Below are 20040 nucleotides of genomic sequence, written 5' to 3'. Positions count from 1 at the left end.
TTAATAATTTAATGAGTAAAAAAGTGATTTTAATATTTGGAATGTCAAATTTTATTTACTTTATTTAAAAAATTTCTTTTTTTTGTTACAAATATAGCAATGTAATTCTCATTATAAAATGTAAGAAATTGGAAAGTTAAAAAATATTAAGATAATATTAACTTTTATATTGGTTTAGGATACCTTTGTCTTACTACTTCATTTTCTCTATTACTTCAATGAGTTCTTCATAAGTATTATATATGCATAAATTTTCCAAGTTTTATATATATATTACTTACATTTAGAAAATATATGTAGGATACATTTAAGACAATTTTCCTTTTAATTAAAATTAAGAAAATTAAAAATAACAATTAAAATTTATTATTAAATATTTAATTCAAATATTTGGTAAGAATAATTAAATCCATGAATATTATCTTTTATTTAATATGGGTAAATTCATAAATTATTATTGCATTCTTAATAAACTAACTTTCTTAGGATTTTAATCAATACCTTCCTAATAAGTACTTATATTCCAAAAATCACATTCCATTAGAATTATAATATGTGAAAACACCAAATGCTACCTTAGTAATAAATGGAGTACGTAGAATTAGGATTCAAGCTATGATTCTTAAAAACCTTAAGCATCATTATCTAAGCTTGTTTACATAGCTTGTCACTTTCTTACAAAAAATGGTCAATTTTTTTTTAACTAGGAAAGAAACTTCGGTTCAGAGGTTGAACTAGGAACAAAATGTTGGGGGATTCTTCAATTACATAGTGCAACAAAGCTTTGAATCAATTGAAGCCAAGCATATACAAAATGCTTGGTAACCTGTTAGTGGATACCTGAAATCCATAACATACTTGTATCTATCCACTCTTCCAAGCTGAAGAATTGTTTGCCTTCCGTTCTCCTAGAAAACCAATTCCAGAGTTAAATTTATACGAGTTTCCCATCACATGCATGCACACTTTGCATGTATCCCTGCGTTAAGTCTTTTTGCAAATGTTTGTGTACAGATGCATTTGCTGTATATACATAGCTAATAGTAGTGTTTAAAAACGTTATGATACCTCCAATGTCAGCTGAAAATTCTTTACTGAGCTTTGTATTCTGAGTCCAGCAGCTCTTCCCCTTTCTCTGAAGTCTAATTCGTATTGTTTCAACATCTGACTCAACAGAAAGCAATAACAGGGTTAGACAGAAACCCAAGTCCGAAACCTCAGTTTTCTATGATGAGAAATACAGGGTTAGACAGAAACCCAAATCTTACTTTGTTGTAACGAGGAATCCTTGAGAACAACTTGTGGATTTTGTCCATTTTCTCCTCCCAGTCCTTCGGTAGTCCATTAATGTGTTGCATCTACATAAAAGCAAAGAGATTTTCTATCTTATGTTCTCTTTTAGCTCCACAGTAATAGAGTATCCAAATTAACACAAGGGGAATAAACACCCCGTCAAGGATGATCGAGAAAGTGAATCCTTTGAGCTACCTGAGCCACATTCTTGAGCTGCATTGATTGGTGCTTAGGTATATATGCCTTCATGCTTCGGTAACTCCCGGTCCATGTCGCTATGGTTGGCATGAACCTAAAGAAGTAAATAAAATCAAAAGGGAGAGAGTGAAAAGGAAATGAACTTAGACAGAGATGGGATGTTAGGGTTACCTTACAACACCCAAGAGAGGATTAGATTGTTTGTTTGATGACATGGTTCGACCATTCTGCAACCAAGCAAGTTATTAACCAATTGAAGTAAGGATTGTTCCCTATATTTGATGGCCATTTTATAGAAGGTTTAACCTTTTAAAGATCAAACCTGATTCCATATATGGTATTTTGATCCAAGAAGGTTAGCTGTCATGAGTCCAACGCAACTATCATCAGAATTAGACAGTATTCCTTTGGTAGTCTGAGCTATGGCAAACACTGATTTCCCATTCCGTCGTTTGTGATAAGCCACCGCTAGCTTCCGATCCTGTCGTCCTTTACCTTCCTGTCGTGTTGAAATGCCAAATAGATCAAATGTAAAAGAGTACTGGTAAATGCGTCTTGCACAATCTGAACTAAAGAATTAGTGCAGCTCATTATATGTTTCATTACATAAAAATGAAAGGATTCTAAGTGGTGATCCAGATGATCTTACAGAAAAAACTGAAAAAGGTTACCAGGGTTCTTAACAAGTCAAAAGAGATCTTACATTGGTATAAAGTGAAAACAGAGTGCCGCCATGGAACCCATCAGGTAAGGGTTCTTTCACAATAACACAAGTACATCTTCCTATGTCCAGTGGCAACGGCCTGCACAACAGCGCCCTAAAACAAAAGCCACCAAATACAACACATCAATAAAAAGGGTATACAAAACATCTTTCCCAGTTTAAACACGCTTCTCCTCTTTGTACATGTAACTAAATATCAACTAGACTTGAAACTTTAACCATCCAGCATATTATAAGTGATTAGAAAAACTTGTAAGAAACACGACATGAATTAGCAGCAAAAGCAGTAGGCTGTGTTCAGAGACTGACCTATTGGGCAATGTAGACCAAGAAGAAGCCGGGGCGGCTTCGGAATCCGAGTAATCCCAAATATTCAAAGAAGCAGAATTGTCTGAATCTATGGGGTCCCATAACTTGCACCCAAAAGCCTTGTCAGGTTCATTCATTTGCATACAGAACTGAAGGGACGATTCTTTCAAGACCTTCCCTGTGGACAGAGACTTGTAACTTGTAACTTCTTTGGAAGCATCGAAAGTACCAATAGTGGACAGCGATTTCAAATGGGTAGTAGTCTTTTTAGCAGCTTCAGAAGAAGAAGACCCATTATTTGTTGAAGGAGCTGCATTTTCTTTGCCAGCACCAAAGACAACATTTTCCTTGTTGTCTGAAAATGATGCAGGGTTCCCTTCACTGCAGCTGCGGTTGTGTTTGAGGTCAATGAGAGGATTAACATACGGAGCATTGCATGAAGCTTGGCGTTGAACTAAAGGATCCTTCAACTCACCCATTGTTGTTTGAGAACGGAGGACCAGATTTAGAACTCTGGGGTTTGGTCAGCTTGCTTGAGAGCCAGTCCTTTGTTTGAGAAATGAAGGTTTCAAATTGAATTGAAAGGAAAGGGTTTTGAATTTGAATAAAGAAAAAGGTATAGGGAAATGTGTGGAATTTGAGATGCGCAGTGTTTGGTAAAGGTTAACGGTAACTGTTTAAAGCTTGTTGTCCTTTTGTGTATGGACTATGGAGGGATTACGGTGGAAATTAAGAAAGACAACCGGTTCTTAATTACAGATTATTTGGGCTTGACTATTTTGTTTACATGGACAAGAAGCGGGAACAGAGTTTGAAACTTTTGAATATAAAAGATGTAAGGATATATTCGGATGGTCTGAATCAATTATTCCATGTTTTTGGTCTATTTTACGAATTTATGATTCCAAATAAATAATTCTAAAAAGGGAATATGATTTTTATGGTTAAAGGGCGGGTTTTGAATGTTAAATGGGGTCACTTGTTGGTTGCCATTAGAAGGGTTCTCGATGAACAGGTACTGTCATTAAAATCTATGCTAGGCATAATCCACAGGAGCAATCAGGTATGGAAAATATTTTAAACTCTCTATTTTTACCTAGACAAAAATATTAACATCAAATAGAGGGAAAAAATATAAAATACAACCAATAATAATATTTTTATTATAATATATTTACTAGTGTAATAAGTAATAACCATCCACACTTATTTCATGTTTGTTGAGTGTTTTTGTTGTGTGTCCTAGGGGAATCAGGTATTTATAAGATACAGTTATTATTCATCGAGATGACGTTCTAAGTAGGCTTCATACAAGCTAACACGTATATTGCTCTAAATTTAACACATATTTATCATACCACGTGCTTGACTTCGCACTCTCTACCTGCAAACCCTAATAACATGCATGGGTACCTTATGGGACACAGGTTTTTTGTATGGGTCGATAGTTCAAATTACGTTTGGATTTCATATTAACAAGAAATACTATAACAAATTGAAACAATTTAGCTTATTTAGAATTAGAACAATCTTGGCAGTAAGCTAAAAATCAACCTATGAAGCAGCAGTTATGAGTACACCTAATATTTTAAGCAAGTCAACTAAAAAATTATTGCCATTGAAAGAGACTATAGAACCCAATGTTCTGGTTGCTAAATTATTATTTTGACACGTAAAATCAATTTTACTTTAAATTTATTTAAAATCGGATAGCTGAGTTCAAAAACTTTTGTCCAAGATCAGATTTTCTGGGCCAAGCAAGTAGCCCGGTCCAGAGATCCGACATGGTTTGTTGGGGAGGCTTTTTTGTCTGGCCAGAAGCACACTAGCACCCGGTGCTGATTCTTACCTCCCGAATGTCATACTTCGGATAGAATTCAGGAAGTGATAAGGCCACCCCATGAATCGAGTGGTTCTCTTCTTCTTTCTTGTCGCTTATCACTCAATAAACAAAAAGCACAAAGCACCCATGCCTCTAAGCCCACCACCAAACCAACCAACGAACCCAACGTCATGGCCACACTCTCTACTTCTTCTCTCCTTTGGATCCATTCGCCCAAACCGATTTCTCCCAAACTCGCTCTTTTCACTGCTACACGCTTTTTCACTCCAAAGAAGTCCTCCTCCATTGTTATGGCTGCTCCCCCTGCGACTACTGCTACCGAGGTGGTGCCAGCAATTATTGTTGGTGGTGGAAGAGTGGGAAAAGCATTGCAAGATATGGGCAAGGGAGATGATTTGCTGGTGAAGAGAGGTGAAGCAGTACCGCTTGATTTTGAAGGTCCTATATTGGTTTGTACTAGGAATGATGATCTTGAGGCTGTGCTTGAGGCCACTCCTAAATCTCGTTGGAACGGTACCTCTGCCTCAATCATACCTGCTCTTTGCTCATTTTGGTTATTTTAAAATGGTTTCATCTTTTGTTATGTTTTTGATTAATTGTCTATGGATGATTATGAGGAATCCCCTTTTTATATTCCTTATAAACAGTTTGATTCAATGGAGTTTGGAGCTTTATGTGGAAATTTAATAATGCTCTGTTCCTTGTTGGTCTTTCAACTTTCAATGAACTTTTTTTAAGCAAATGGATGAAAATCGAGTATCATTACATAGTTGACTTACGTTGTTATTCGTGCTGATTTCCTCCGTAATTTATGTACTAATGCCATGTTTATTCGTTCTCATTTGACTTCCAGTTTTTTTTATTCAATTCAAAATTATTTGATCAACCACTGGGTGTTGATGATCTAGCAGATTTGGTTTTTTTCCAGAATGGCATGCTGGAGCCATGGCTTCAAAGCAAAGGTCTTAATGATGCAGAGCAGGTGCTGGCATATTTTGCTGTAGCGAAGCTTGGAGAACCTCCTATTGATGGCAAGACTGACACAAATCCTGAAGGTCTAACTGCAGCATATGGGAAATGGGCATCTGCTATAGCTACCAGATTAAATGCTGGAGGCCTCTCTTGCAAGGTAAAAGATATATTTTTTCTATTATCCTATTTGACTATCTGACACAGTTATACCTTCTTCTTTTTTTCTTTTTCTTTTTTTAAGTTTTTCAATGTATTTGGAGCATCATTTCCATAGCTATGTCGAAATTTGTGTCCAACTCAGGTATTAGACACAAACATACAAGCCCGGGTAACATGAGTCTTATCCTCCAAAAGGTGCACTACTGGCCAATGAACATTTTCTTCATGTCAAGTTCATGCTCAAACATTTTTCTCTTTTTGGCCAAAGGGTATTATTTTTGGTAGGAATGGAGAAAAGCAAGGAAAGAAAAAAAGAAGGAAAAAGAGGAAGGAAGTTTGCTTTTCCTTTTGATAGGAATGATGGAAAATAGAAGGGAAGAAAGAAATTTAGGGGTAAAGTTCAAAATAAAATTATTAATTTAAGTGAAATGAAAGAGTGTTTTCCTCCCGCCTTTGGAAGGAAGGGAAATACGCAACACCTATAGATACAAGAAAGGGATTGAAATTTTCTGACATTCATATAGATAGAGGCATGGTGAAAGAGGAAGTTGGGCAATAATTGAATCATTATTTGATTTGGCCAATTGATTATTGTTCTTGTGGTATTGTTTCCTTATTGGTGATTAAGAGTGTTCATGTCATGGTGGATGGTTCTACTAACTAGTGGATTAAAGCGGTATAAAGTTGTAGGTTTAGGGATCACATTGGAGAAATAAATTGACTATTGAGAGCAAGCCTTAAGTGCCACTAACAAATTTTATTCTGTATTTTCTTCGGGTTTGTCTGACCAGGTTCTTGACAAAGAAGCATTTCAGAAGCAGATGTTGGAGAAGCTCATATGGATTTGTGCATTCATGCTTGTTGGAGCTCGTCATCCTGGGGCAACTGTAGGCGTTGCAGAGAAGGAATACCGCTCTGAGGTGGAGCTTTCTTTTCAGTAGTAAATAGTTGGATCATTAATTTTGTGGAAGTGCACACCATTCCCATTTTATTTCCTAAAAATAAAATCTCAAACAAAAATATCATTTCAATCGTTTTAGAACTGGCAAAACTATGGCATGAGGTGAATAGATACAGAAATATTGTTATTTAAACTATTTGTTCTTCAAATCTCTCAGCCTTGCTGATTTTGTATCTATAAGTTGACCGTAAGACCTGAAATCTAAGTTTTCAGGTGTCAAGCCTCATAGCAGAGCTCGCATCTGCTGCTGCAGCGGAGAAAGGTATAACATTTGAAGAAGCCATGGAGGATAGGCTATGTGCTTATTCTCGAGCTGTGGCCCACTTCCCAACAGCAGTTAAAGAGGTAAAAAACTGCAGGTCACGATATAGGAATATACTTTATGAGTATCATAATTTGTGCGTTCCTTTCTAAGACATTATTGTTCATATTCATACAGTTCAAGTGGAGGAATGGATGGTTCTACTCAATCTCTGAGAAGGCAATTGCTGAGGGAAAACCAGATCCATGTCCTCTGCATACAGCATGGCTCAAAGAGCTAAATGTTGTGTAGGAGATGAACTCTCAGACTTGTAAGCGTAATCATCGATCGTAGTTTTGCTTCTACGAGTCGTATAATCAGAATCTGACTATAATCAGAATATGACTTGTTTTGCGAATTTAACTTGTTTTGCTTGTCAAGAGAACATTTATATATTATATACAAATCTACAGAGCTTTTAATCAAAGCTTTCTCCAGTCTCTTGACTCCCGCACCATCTCTTCATTTCTTTAATAGAAGATTCTTTTCATTGCTTTTTTGGTTAATCTGCTTAACTTGTCACTGGGGAAACTACTAAATTTTACACTAATTCCTCGTGTATATACATACATACGTACGTACGTACATGTTGATCCCGTTAACAGTTAAGAGTAAACAACATATAAAATCACATATGTTGCACTTGTACACAACACATGAATATGCATTATTGGTGTTCCTTTTTTACATTTTTATTTCATGGTATTAATTATACCTTTTCGTGGCCAAATTAATTAATTATAGCTTTTAAAATTCGATAAATAGTTTAATGTAATGTAATTAATAAATAAACATAAATCATATAGAAAAAAAGAAACTCATTGTTTGCTTTTAAATATAAGTTTTATAAACAATTTAATGGTAATACAATTTAAGTGTCAAGTTGTAAATATAAATAATTTTATTTAATCTAAAAATTATTTGGTATTTTTAGAATTTAATAAATAATAATAATGATAATGTTTGAGATTATATGTTTTAAAAGTAAAAAATTGATATTGAGTAACTTATTTCAGACAAATTTATTTCAGCTATAGTGTTTAATAGAGCACGAAATTTTTTATCATCAATACTGTCTTTTAGATTGTTTTATCTATACTTTAGCAAATGTATTAGTAACTCAAGATTATACATTACCCTTGTTTGAAATTTGGTAATAAATCAAAGCATTTTAAAAATTTATTTTAGAGTTTTGTAACACTTTGAAAATAAACATCATTAAATTATTTAATTAATTTATTAAAAACTTCTTAATAAGTTATTATATCAAAAATTTTCAGAAAAAAAAAATGACCGATTTAACTCATGTAAGAAAAGAAGTCAGCTTATTAGTAGTCCTTTAATTTCAAATATTATAATTTTTTACCATATATGTTATTTTTGATATGATGCCTATAACTATCCGTAGTCCCTCCCCAACCCTTAAATAGGAGGATAATGCGCTTTAGTACACTTAAACTCATATACTCATGCACTGACAACAATACCTATGTTAATCGAGTTAAGACTCAATCGGCATATCAAAGATTTTATTTTTATGTTCTATTTATTGTTTTTGTTTTCTCAAATGCCCTGGTGAAAATAAAATAGTTTAGAAAGTCTATTAACGTGTAATTAGTTGGTGATAAATAAGAATCGAATTACTTTTTATCTTCTTTGAAATTTTGATGATGTATTGTATTGGTTCAACTCTCGGGGATAAATTAACTGAAAATAATAAAAATATACCAAATTCAAACAAAAGGTGTAATAAAAAAAAAGAAAAGAAAATTGGGCCTAATCAATTAATTATTTTTAAATGAATAATTAGTTATTAATCAAACAAATTATTTCGACACCCCTAATACATAATAAATATCCTTCATTTCTTATAATTTATGCATCTTGAATATTACCCTACTTACTACTTTCCATTGAATAATATCAAAATAAAAAGAAAATGAAGCATTGAAGTATATTCACCTGCGGCAGCCGCGCGTCTAATTGTTTACAACTTACAACTATCACTATTATCCTCCTTTATAAAATTAAGAAATTAAAAATATGTTTAAAAAGAACCCTGAAGGAATTAAAAGAAAAAATTACTTCAAAAGAAAAGAAAAAATCATCGACGTCAAATAAGCTATAAATGCATACTTAAAATTTCTATTTTCGCTGTAGGAAAAAAGAACAAAAAAAGATTAATCTAAAATTATTATTTATTATTTTTAAAAAAAATTCAGACCCCAAGCCCAGAAAAATTAATTCCGGTCGCCCGTACTTTCCCTTTCTCTTTTCGATCTTGTTTTTTTCTTCATCTGTGTCTCGGTATTGAACGCACGTGCGATTCAGGCAGTGTTTAGTTCCCTTCTTATTTTCCGATCGCCATCATCGTCCTCGCGATTCTGGGTCTTACCATCGGAATTCCTGAGGCTTCGTTCGTAGCTTCTCTTGCTTCTGCTTTGATTTTGTATTTTTCCTCAGGTTGGTTTTTAGGGTTTTCGTTTCTTGATTGTTTTAGGAAATTATTATCTTTTCATTTATTAACCTAGGGTTAGTTCTTGCTTACTGCGTAATTCACTAATTAGTATTGCATTTTATCCAGGAATCCCCAAATTGGGGATTTTCTTGCTTCGTTGATCGAAATTCCCCTAATTTTCATTATTAGCTAATTTCAGTTTCAATGTTGTTAAACAATGTGATGTTTTTTAAATTGAGATTGAATCATAGAAATTTGGGTTAATTTATTCAATTTTCCTGTATGTCTATAAGCAGGGTACATAAGATACAGATATGCTGTAAAACTGCAGTATTCGAAATGACAATTAGAGGAGGGGGAAAAAAAGGAAGCATGAGTGGTGGTGGATGGTGCGATTTTACAGCGAGATTGTGGAATAAGTTATGGGTTTTTTTCTAGTAGTGGTAGTTACCAAGACAAGGCGAAAACGAAGAAGGAATATAGAAAGAAATGAATGTGCAGACGCATATGTCAGGACAGATATCTGGACAGGTTCCTAATCAAGGGGGGTTACCCCAGCAAAATGGGAACCTGCTTCAGCCTTCCCAGATGCAGAATTTAGGGGTTGCTGGAGGTGTTTCTGGTGTTCTTGGCAGTAGTGGTCCTCCACATAATATGTTGAATATGGATCCTGACCTGATGAGAACACGTGATTACATGCGGGGAGAAATGTAAGATTTTGTATACCAATAGTTTTGATTTCTTTTTCTGTGTTGTATTAAATGCTGGTATATGCTATCTGATTCGTTTTGAATTAAGGAGAAATTTGAAATATAATCTGCCTTGGGCATTGAGTGAGTGGTGTTTGAGTGCTGTTTAATACCAATATTTGTATGCTTTTCATTGTTTTCTTTTTGTGTGTCTGCATATACAATTGTACATGTTTGGGGTTTGCTTTTGCTGCTGAATGCTTGGTTGCCTTTTAGTAACATTCTTTTGTTATGAATGGTGGCATTTTTGTTTTTTTTAGTTCCATACCAGTGTAATTTGCACCATTTAGTTGAGACTTGAGATAATGTTTGTATTTGATTTTCTGCTACTACTAAATATGCTTAAAATTTACCATACAAAATAACTCAATTGCATGAAGGCTGTAGGATTTAGATGTTGACATTTCACATAAATTCATAGGTCAGCTTGTTGTGCGAACAAAGACTGACAAAGATCTTTTGGTTTAAATAGTTGTCCATCTGTTTGTGTAGGATTTTATGACCTTGTAGGTAATGTTGATTCTTTTTGGGATATACATTGATGTTCTGGTTCAATACCAAGTTGTAGAACCCTCTCCCTCTCTCTACCTATCTCCATGTGTGTGTGTGTGTGTTAAGACTTCAATTACGTGGTGTCTATGTATGTTATTATCCTATCTTTACTATATAATTTCACATTGATATGCAGATGAATATTTATATTACATGTAATAGAAATTTTCTTTTGTCATTGATTTTATATCATCATTATTGCTATTTAGCTTCTATATCTGGTCAATCTATGTATCAAGATGGGCATTTCCATCTTAGAATTTTTTGTTATAATATCTATGTGTAGCGTTCTTTTTGGTTAACTAATGCAATTTATTATCTCTTCTTTTCCAGCATTAAGTTTTTAAAATCACGCCAGCAACATCCTATTACCGAGGCATCAATGATCAAGTTTCAGGATTTTGCAAGACGGTTGGAAGAAGGTTTATTTAAGATTGCACGCACAAAGGTTGGACCCATTACACTTGTAAATTTATTTGTTTCACTCTGTAGAAGCACATTACTTTGCATTCGTCTGATCACATTTATTTGTATGTGTACAACTTTCTTAATCCCCCGAAAGAGAAAAAAAAACCGGGGCGAATTTTAACACTTGAAGTTTGTTTTCTAGGAGGACTACACCAATTTGAGTACTTTAGAGCAACGTCTACAGATTCTAATAAGGAATAGTAGAAATGTGCACAACCAAAGACATGCTCAGCTTGTTAATTCGGGATCAGCACCAGTTGGTACAATGATACCGACCCCTGGCTTGTCACACAGTGGCAATCCTAGCCTCATGGTTACATCTTCTATAGATACATCTATGAGTGCTGCCAATGCAAGCATACCTCCTACGAATGTCAATACAGGAAGTCTGTTGCCTACTGCTGGCATGAATAGTGGTTCCTTCAGTAGATCTGAAGGTAAATTTGAGCCTTACCTTCTTTTACAATTATATTTTAATACCATTTTTTTCCGAGGGTAACAGGTTGGTACTTTTGTAGGAAATATATCTAATGGGTATCAACATCCAAGTGCAAATTTTCATATTGCTTCTGGTGGAATGTCATCAATTGGTGTGCAAAGAATGGCAAGCCAAATGATTCCCACTCCTGGATTGAATAGTAATAACAATAGCATTAATAATCAGTCTTCCAATAATGTTGGACTTTCAACTGTTGAATCAACGATGTCATCTCAGCCACAGCAGCAAAAGCAACATGGTGGTCAAAACAGTCGTATTTTGCACACCCTTGGCAGCCAAATAGGTAGTGGCATCAGGTCTGGCTTGCAGCAGAAAACTTTTGGGTTTCCTAATGCTTCCCTAAATGGTGCATTGGGGATGATGGGCAACAATATGCTCATTGTTAATGAACCAGGAACTTCTGGAGGATATCAGACTACCACGCCTTTTGCTAATTCACCAAAACCTTTGCAACAACACTTTGATCAACATCAGCGACCCCTGATGCAAGGTAACCTTATGAATTTATTTCTTCCTCTCTATCACCTTTTAATTTAGTAATAATGAATCTGAATATGCGATTTATTATTGAAATATTCAAGTTTTTCTTAAGGAAAGCAAATATATATTTGTTTTGATTTGTGTCAGGTGATGGATATGGAATGAACAATGCTGATTCTTTTGGGTCTGGAAACTTGTATGGCTCTGCAACATCTGTTGGATCTATAACAAACTCTCAGAATTCAGATCCAGTCAATTTGCAGTCTATATCCAGAGCAAATTCTTCTTTGATAAGCAATCAGTCAAATTTACATGGTATGCAATCGGCTGCCCATATGAATCCGCAGTCCATGGATAATTTTGAAAAGATGAATTTCCAACCTCCAGTTTCTTCGAGAGACAATGTCCTTCAAGCTAATCAGCTGCAACAGTTCCAGCAGCGGTCCCTTCAGTTCCAGCAACGGCAGTTTCTGCAACAGCAACACCATCCACAGCAAAATCAGCAGCATCAAAATTTGATGAGCAATAATAGTGGTTATAGTCAGCCTCAGATGGCTTCTGATATAGGTAGTCAAGTGAAGCATGAACCTGGAGTGGAACTCCATGGCGAGGTTCTACATCAACAAGCTTCTGGACAATTTCAGCTTTCTGAATCGCAGAGTCAATTCCAGCAGAATCATGCTGAACAGATCTCTAGTCAGCAGGATATGCATTCATCGCTTCCACAAAATTCTCAACAAATGCAACAGATGTTGCACCAACACCAATTGGTTCCGGAGTCGCAAAATGATTATAAACTTTCAGCTGGAGCACCGCCAGAATCAGCTGTGCAGGGCCAGTGGCTCCCTCACTCACAAGAGCAGTCTCAAATGCCAGTGAACATGTCACGCGAGCAGCACGTCCAAGAGGATTTCCAGCAGAGAATATCTGGGCAGGATGAAGCTCAATGTAATAATTTATCTGCCGGTGCATCCACTATTCCTAAAAGCTCATCGAATCTTTCAAATTCGAGGGGTGCTGGAAGTGGGAGCCATGACAGGCAATTCCGAAATCAAGTGAGGTGGCTTTTGTTACTGCGCCATGCTCGTAGATGTAAAGCATCTGAGGGCAAGTGTGATGGCTATTGCTTTACTGTACGAAAATTGTTATCTCATATGGATTCATGTCAATCATCTCAATGTTCATATCCTCGTTGCCATCATTCCAAGAGATTGATCCGTCATCACAAGACTTGTAGATATCCAGCCTGCCCTGTTTGTGTTCATGTTAACAATTATGTACAGGCTCAGAAGGCACGTGCCTGTCTAAACTCTACTTCCATCTTGCCATCATCGGACAGTATATCTACGAAAACAGATAGTTCTGGAGACATTTCAACTAGAATAACTTCTACATCTGCAGCAATTGACACTTCTGTAGACATACAGCCTTCATTGAAACGCATGAAGATAGAACAATCTTCTCAATCAGTTATTGCTAAAAGTGAAGGTCCTTTAGCATCAGGTTGTGTTGTTACTGAAACTCACATATCTCAGGATATCCAGCGTCAAGATTACAGATATGTTGACAGGCGTATGCCAGTTAAATCTGAGCCTATGGAAGTGAAGACGGATGTCCCCATGAGTTCTGCTAAAGGTAGTCCTGTTATTACTGAGATGAAGGATGTTTTGGAAGACATTAGCAAACAGAAATCTGATGCTGAGCCTATTACAAGTGATGAATTTGGTGGTCTTCGTAAGCAAGAAAATGCTGAGATTGAGAAGGAACCTGACTTGGTTAAACCAGAGAATGTTACACAGTCTTCTGAAGGTGCAGCTGGAAATAAGTCTGGGAAACCAAAAATAAAAGGGGTTTCACTGACTGAACTGTTCACCCCGGAGCAAGTTCGGGAGCATATTACAGGTCTCAGACAATGGGTTGGCCAGGTATACTATATTTTATTGTTGTGATTTGTTTTAGATACCGTTTGTAGCATTATGTAGATCATTGAAAGCTGTAGGAGGTTATATACATGCAAGCATACTACTTGGTAGGCCAGAAATGGACTTGGTGACTGAACAGGGTATATTGATGATAGTCATTTTTCTTTTATTTCTTTTACAGAGTAAAGCGAAAGCTGAAAAGAATCAAGCGATGGAGCACTCTATGAGTGAGAACTCCTGTCAGTTATGTGCAGTTGAGAGACTCACTTTTGAACCACCACCAATTTATTGCAGCCATTGTGGTGCTCGCATTAAGCGCAATGCAATGTACTACACGGTGGGTGCTGGTGATACGCGACATTATTTTTGTATTCCATGCCACAATGAATCTCGTGGAGATAGCATTGTTGTTGATGGAACTGCCATTCCTAAAGCAAGGCTTGAGAAGAAGAAAAATGATGAAGAGACTGAAGAATGGGTATGCACGATAGTAACAATACAATACATACTTTATTATTATGTTTCATGGTCAGCCCTAACATTTTCTCTTACATTTTTGTTTGTCTTAAATAAAATTGTGCAGTGGGTTCAATGTGATAAGTGTGAGGCTTGGCAGCATCAAATTTGTGCTTTATTTAATGGTAGAAGGAATGATGGTGGGCAAGCTGAATATACATGCCCCAATTGCTATATTGAAGAGGTTGAAAGAGGGGAGCGGAAGCCCTTACCTCAGAGTGCTGTTCTTGGCGCCAAAGATTTGCCAAGAACAATCCTCAGTGACCACATAGAGCAGCGATTATTTAGGAGACTGAAACAGGAAAGACAAGAGAGGGCCAAAGTTCAAGGAAAGAGTTATGATGAGGTGATTACTATTCTCATGATGGCAGTTGATTCTTTGTTGTATGTGGTTATCCTTTTGCTACGCACGTACTGACAAAACGATGAATAAGGAAAAAACAGAAGAAGAAATGTGGTCATAATCAAATAAGCTTGCTTGTTCCTAGTTATATGCTGTAGAAACAAAAGCTGTAGAAATGATACAAGTTGAAGCATATTTGTTGCTGTTGATTGAGCTTTCTGCATGAAGTTTGTTTTTTGTATGGCTAGGAGAATTTTAAAAAAGGGGGTGACTGGATCTTACCAACTTTTGCCATCCACTAGCCAGTTATAGGTCAGATAGTCACTAAGCTTATTATCTATGGGGGGAGAACTTAAAACTTCTGATTCCTTCAACTTGGGCCCATTAACTTCCTTCTTTATATGGAATTTCTTCTTATTGTTGATTTCATTTCTGGTCTTTCAAAATAACTTCCAGTGACTTCTCATGGACTTGGGACGCATAACAAGCTTATTTCCTTTTTTCTTTGTTTTTTCCAGGTTCCTGGTGCTGAGGCACTTGTGGTTAGAGTTGTTTCATCGGTTGACAAAAAGCTGGAAGTGAAGCCACGGTTTCTTGAAATCTTTCAAGAAGAGAATTATCCGCTAGAGTTTCCATATAAATCAAAGGTTTGGCCATAACTAATTAAGTTGAATGTATGCTTTATTTACATTTTTTGATAGATTTTGTAAGATGCTTGTATGCTGAAAATGGCACTTTTGTTGTAATTATCAAATGCTCATCAAGTTATGTTTTTCTCTTTTAGGTAGTTTTATTGTTTCAGAAGATTGAAGGGGTTGAAGTATGCTTGTTTGGGATGTATGTTCAAGAATTTGGATCAGAATGTGCATTCCCAAATCAGCGACGTGTTTATCTGTCATACCTAGACTCAGTCAAGTATTTCCGTCCTGAGGTTAAAGCAGTTACTGGAGAGGCTCTCCGTACATTTGTTTACCATGAAATCCTTGTAAGTCGAAACTCTTATTGGATTCTGCTTAGTGATAATTATTGTCACCATTTTCATTTTTACATATAGTAGTGATATCTATTTGGTTGAGATCATTGTCTAACATGTTGGATCTACACCTCAAATTTTCAGATTGGATACCTTGAATATTGCAAGAAGCGTGGTTTTACAAGTTGCTATATATGGGCTTGCCCTCCACTAAAGGGTGAAGATTATATCATATATTGTCATCCAGAAATTCAGAAAACACCCAAATCAGATAAACTGCGGGAATGGTGAGGCAAATAGTTTGTTTTTTTAAATTCCTTTCCATCACAAGTTATATTTTATTAATCCATTATTATTAATTTCCCTGGTTTCTGTGAATGCTGTTTCAGGTATTTAGCAATGTTAAGGAAAGCTTCCAAGGAAAACATTGTAGTTGATCTTACTAATTTATATGATCATTTCTTCCTAACTACGGGCGAATGTAAGGCGAAGGTAACAGCAGCTAGGCTGCCATATTTTGATGGTGATTACTGGCCTGGGGCTGCTGAAGATCTAATTATTCAGCTTCGTCAAGAAGATGGCAGAAAGCTGAATAAAAAAGGAACAATCAAAAAGACCCTAACAAAAAGGGCTTTGAAAGCATCTGGTCAGGCTGATCTCTCTTCTAATGCATCAAAGGATCTGCTGCTGATGCATAAAGTAATTTCTTTTCTTACTAATGTTTCTGCCTTTTTCCCCCTATGATTTTGTTCTTTGTAAAGCACTAAACCGGTAGATTTGGAAATTACAATCTTGCTATCTTAGTCTTGACCTTTCCATATCATGACCCAAGGGACTCTAACTGGTTATGTTACTCTTTTCCCTCCTTTTTCCTGCACTCAGCTTGGTGAGACCATTTCTCCAATGAAAGAGGATTTTATCATGGTTCACTTGCAGCATTGTTGCACTCATTGTTGTATCCTGATGGTATCTGGAAGCCGCTGGGTCTGTAATCAGTGCAAGAACTTTCAGATTTGTGATAGGTATGACTGCTACTCTGTTTGGCTTTGTATTATTATCTTGTATAGTTGACTCCTCTGTTTGCCTGTGTATGTGTGACTGTAGAATTATATTCGTGTAATACTCTAGCAGGCAATGGTTTTATCAGTTGGTCTATAAATAGTACTATGATTTTGTAGCACAAACCACTAAATTTTCAATCAGATCTATGCACGGGGGAGGAGTATGCTCTCTTTCAAGGACATAGTTAAGCATCTCTGTTACAGTGTTTCTATTTTCTGTTTTACAAGTTTGAATCTCTGATAGGGTTCAATCTTTTTCCGCGTTCTAGAAATGTTTGTTTATATTTGATTCTGATGGTTGCAAGTGCAGCTCACATTCATATGCTAATCATGAATTGTTACTAATCCATTGGTATGCTAGACATATAACTCCTTGGCATTATTTTTGTTATTTTTACTTTTAGTTTTGCTCAGAATTGGGCATTACATTCTATATAAGCATTAGATTGCTCAGCTTTACGGTAATAGAAAGCATGCTAAACTTTCAACCCATGGTGCCACTATTTTAGTTGTGAAAGATCCCACTGTTGGCTGGTCATGTTGAATGATGAGCTATCTTGTTAAGTTACTAGGAATTTATTGTTGAATTAACCTCTGGCCGGGCCTGATGTTTTTGGCAAAAGAGAATATTCATATTTTGGGGAAAAAGAAAAGAATGTCTAGGTAGTTACCGTTACCCTGGTCCTGGCAGTTGACATGTTAATTCTAATAGTATGAATTTACTCAAGTGATGTTATAGAGAGGTTTTTCCCCTCAGTTTTAAGTCAGATTATTACATTTGTTCCTCTGCTTTTAGGGAAAAGAAGACTGATCCTTGAGCTCTTAGAACTGGTTATATTTCCTGTTTCAGTACTCAACTCCCCTTCTGATTAGAAGCTTAATGACGCAATTCATATCTTTAATCTTTTCTGTTCTTATTTCACTCTGCTACTGTCAACTAGGAGAAAATGTCCTGGATAAATGGATTTGATGGTTGCTTCTTTATCCCTTCACAGGTGCTATGAAACAGAGCAGAAACGTGAAGAAAGAGAGAGACATCCCTTCAATCAGAGGGAAAAACATGTTCTGTATCCAGTAAGTTTGTGCCTGATGCTGCTTCTGTATGCAGACTGTCTTTTCTTTGCTAATTGAATTTTGTGGAAAATTGTTCCGGTGCAGGTTGAAATTACTGATGTGCCTACTGATACAAAGGATAGAGATGAAATTCTTGAGAGTGAATTCTTCGATACTAGGCAGGCATTTTTGAGTCTTTGTCAAGGGAATCATTATCAGTATGATACCCTAAGGCGGGCCAAACATTCCTCAATGATGGTTCTTTACCATCTGCACAATCCAACTGCCCCTGCATTTGTCACAACCTGTAATGTATGCCATCTGGACATTGAAACTGGTCAAGGCTGGCGCTGTGAAGTGTGCCCTGATTATGATGTGTGCAACTCCTGTTACTACAAGGATGGGGGCATTGATCATCCTCATAAGTTAACGAATCATCCATCCTTGGCTGAACGTGATGCACAAAATAAAGAGGCTAGGCAACTACGGGTTGTGCAGGTAAATCATTTTTAATAAATTTATTGAACTCTTCCATAATAAAAAAGATTGTCTTAACTCTTTGATTAGTTGAGTGTGGTTAATCAGGAAAATCTCATAAAAACATAAATGCATCTACATATATCTGTTTTTCCTGCTGGTCAATTGTGTATATAAACATCAAATAGAAAATCAGAAATGGTGTTTGTCTGTAAATGACTTGATAAAATAGGAACGTGTGACTAAAGAACTCTCTAACTGGATGTTTCTGAGATGATATTGGCACTTGCACTTGTCTATTGAAATATGCTAAGTAATGTATTTATGTTCCCCAAATATATTATTTTCCTTCTGATTTGGTGAGTAGATGGTTGGAAAATTGAGTATATGACCATAACAAGATTGGTTCTTGAAATTTGCAGCTGAGGAAAATGCTTGACCTTTTGGTTCATGCATCACAATGTCGTTCTGCACATTGCCAATACCCAAATTGTCGGAAAGTGAAGGGGCTTTTCCGCCATGGAATACAATGCAAAAAACGTGCTTCTGGTGGTTGTGTACTTTGCAAGAAAATGTGGTATCTACTACAACTTCATGCTCGAGCATGCAAAGAATCTGAATGCCATGTACCACGTTGCAGGTACATGCATATGCCTCTAACCCTCTTGAGCAGCCATATGTTATGCCCCTTTCTCTGTTTGGGCTAAGTGATATAATTTAAATTTGACACTTTTATTTATTTATTTATTTTTTAAAATGAATACAGAGATCTTAAGGAACATTTGAGGAGGCTTCAACAGCAGTCTGATTCTCGGCGAAGGGCTGCTGTGATGGAGATGATGAGACAAAGAGCAGCAGAGGTTGCTGGTAACTCTGCGTAACTAAAACCAAATTGTAAATATAAATTTGGATTTTGATGAAAATGCTCTCTCCTAGAAAGGCAGGTAGAAAATAGTTTTTGTGCTGCTCCATTGGTTCACTTCTTGCAACTAGGCCTGATGGGGAAAGCCGGTGGATCTCTAGAAGCTCAGAAGGGTATATAGGCATAGAAAACTACAAACAGATTGATTAGTGATGGCTTCTTAGCGCACAATTCTTTCATTCATAAAACACGTGACCAGATTCCCTAAAACCAAGTTGATGAAGTTTTTATAGATCTGATCAGCCTGCAACAGTTGCTTACTATGCCGCCTTGCCTTGCCTCGCCTCTCCTTGGAGCTCAAATTATAGATGTGTGTCAATGCCCCAATCTGGTTATTATTTTTAGTTTTTTATTTTTTGTATTCATTGCCATCCCTTTGGTGGCGAATGTGTTATAATTGTTCTAAATCTGTCGAAATTGCTTCTTACAGAGGAATGTTGGATTGAGGGAGCTTAGTTTCAATATCTTTTTTTTTTGGGTTTTTTTTTCCCTTTTGTTCTTGGAACATTGACACCCCTTTTTGTAGAATGGCTTCTTTATGTTTAAGATGGAAAAATAAGTAGAAGCATTGGAGAACTGCATCAATTCATTTTTAATATCAGTACTATGGAATTCTGTATATATTACGGCCCGCCCAATGTAAGAATTTCTTTTTTCAATTCCATCACTCAATTTGACGGAGAAATATGAACAATCAGAATTTGTTCAATAGTGTCAGGATCTGAAATGAGGTGAAATTGTAATAACCAAAATAATTTTGATCATATGTGATCTGCCTTAGGTTGTCATTTTCAATTGCAGCATTTA

At 36.1% G+C, this 20040-nt stretch overlaps 3 protein-coding genes across 3 annotated transcripts; 2 read left to right on the top strand and 1 right to left on the bottom strand.

The window, feature by feature from the left end:
* Nucleotides 1-554: 554 nt before the first annotated feature.
* LOC105767668 (tubby-like protein 8) lies at nucleotides 555-3201 on the bottom strand. Its single transcript, XM_012587241.2, has 8 exons — nucleotides 2525-3201; nucleotides 2195-2309; nucleotides 1814-1990; nucleotides 1663-1718; nucleotides 1489-1585; nucleotides 1269-1358; nucleotides 1069-1164; nucleotides 555-908 (listed from the first exon to the last, which is right to left on the bottom strand). Exons 1-8 carry the CDS (start codon nucleotides 3001-3003, stop codon nucleotides 765-767), a joined length of 1254 nt encoding a protein of 417 aa, XP_012442695.1. The 5' UTR covers nucleotides 3004-3201; the 3' UTR covers nucleotides 555-764.
* A 1280-nt stretch (nucleotides 3202-4481) lies between these two features.
* On the top strand, nucleotides 4482-7197 carry LOC105767669 (uncharacterized). Its single transcript, XM_012587242.2, has 5 exons — nucleotides 4482-4880; nucleotides 5279-5496; nucleotides 6290-6418; nucleotides 6673-6804; nucleotides 6899-7197. The coding sequence occupies exons 1-5, from the start codon at nucleotides 4538-4540 to the stop codon at nucleotides 7010-7012; spliced, it is 936 nt and encodes a 311-aa protein (XP_012442696.1). The 5' UTR covers nucleotides 4482-4537; the 3' UTR covers nucleotides 7013-7197.
* Nucleotides 7198-8856: 1659 nt separating this feature from the next.
* LOC105767666 (histone acetyltransferase HAC1) lies at nucleotides 8857-19809 on the top strand. The gene is made up of 17 exons (XM_012587235.2): nucleotides 8857-9223; nucleotides 9515-9928; nucleotides 10853-10967; nucleotides 11130-11424; nucleotides 11506-11976; nucleotides 12114-13891; nucleotides 14070-14366; nucleotides 14472-14750; nucleotides 15266-15394; nucleotides 15532-15732; nucleotides 15865-16007; nucleotides 16110-16419; nucleotides 16603-16742; nucleotides 17777-17855; nucleotides 17940-18332; nucleotides 18734-18951; nucleotides 19078-19809. Exons 2-17 carry the CDS (start codon nucleotides 9708-9710, stop codon nucleotides 19190-19192), a joined length of 5184 nt encoding a protein of 1727 aa, XP_012442689.1. The 5' UTR covers nucleotides 8857-9223; nucleotides 9515-9707; the 3' UTR covers nucleotides 19193-19809.
* The last annotated feature ends 231 nt before the right edge of the window (nucleotides 19810-20040 follow it).

The sequence above is a fragment of the Gossypium raimondii genome, chromosome 5 (genome assembly GCF_025698545.1).
Source record: "Gossypium raimondii isolate GPD5lz chromosome 5, ASM2569854v1, whole genome shotgun sequence".
In the NCBI taxonomy this organism is placed as follows: Eukaryota; Viridiplantae; Streptophyta; class Magnoliopsida; order Malvales; family Malvaceae; genus Gossypium; species Gossypium raimondii.
The sequence above is the reverse complement of the archived record's forward strand: the minus strand, read 5'-3'. Positions and strand labels throughout refer to the sequence as shown.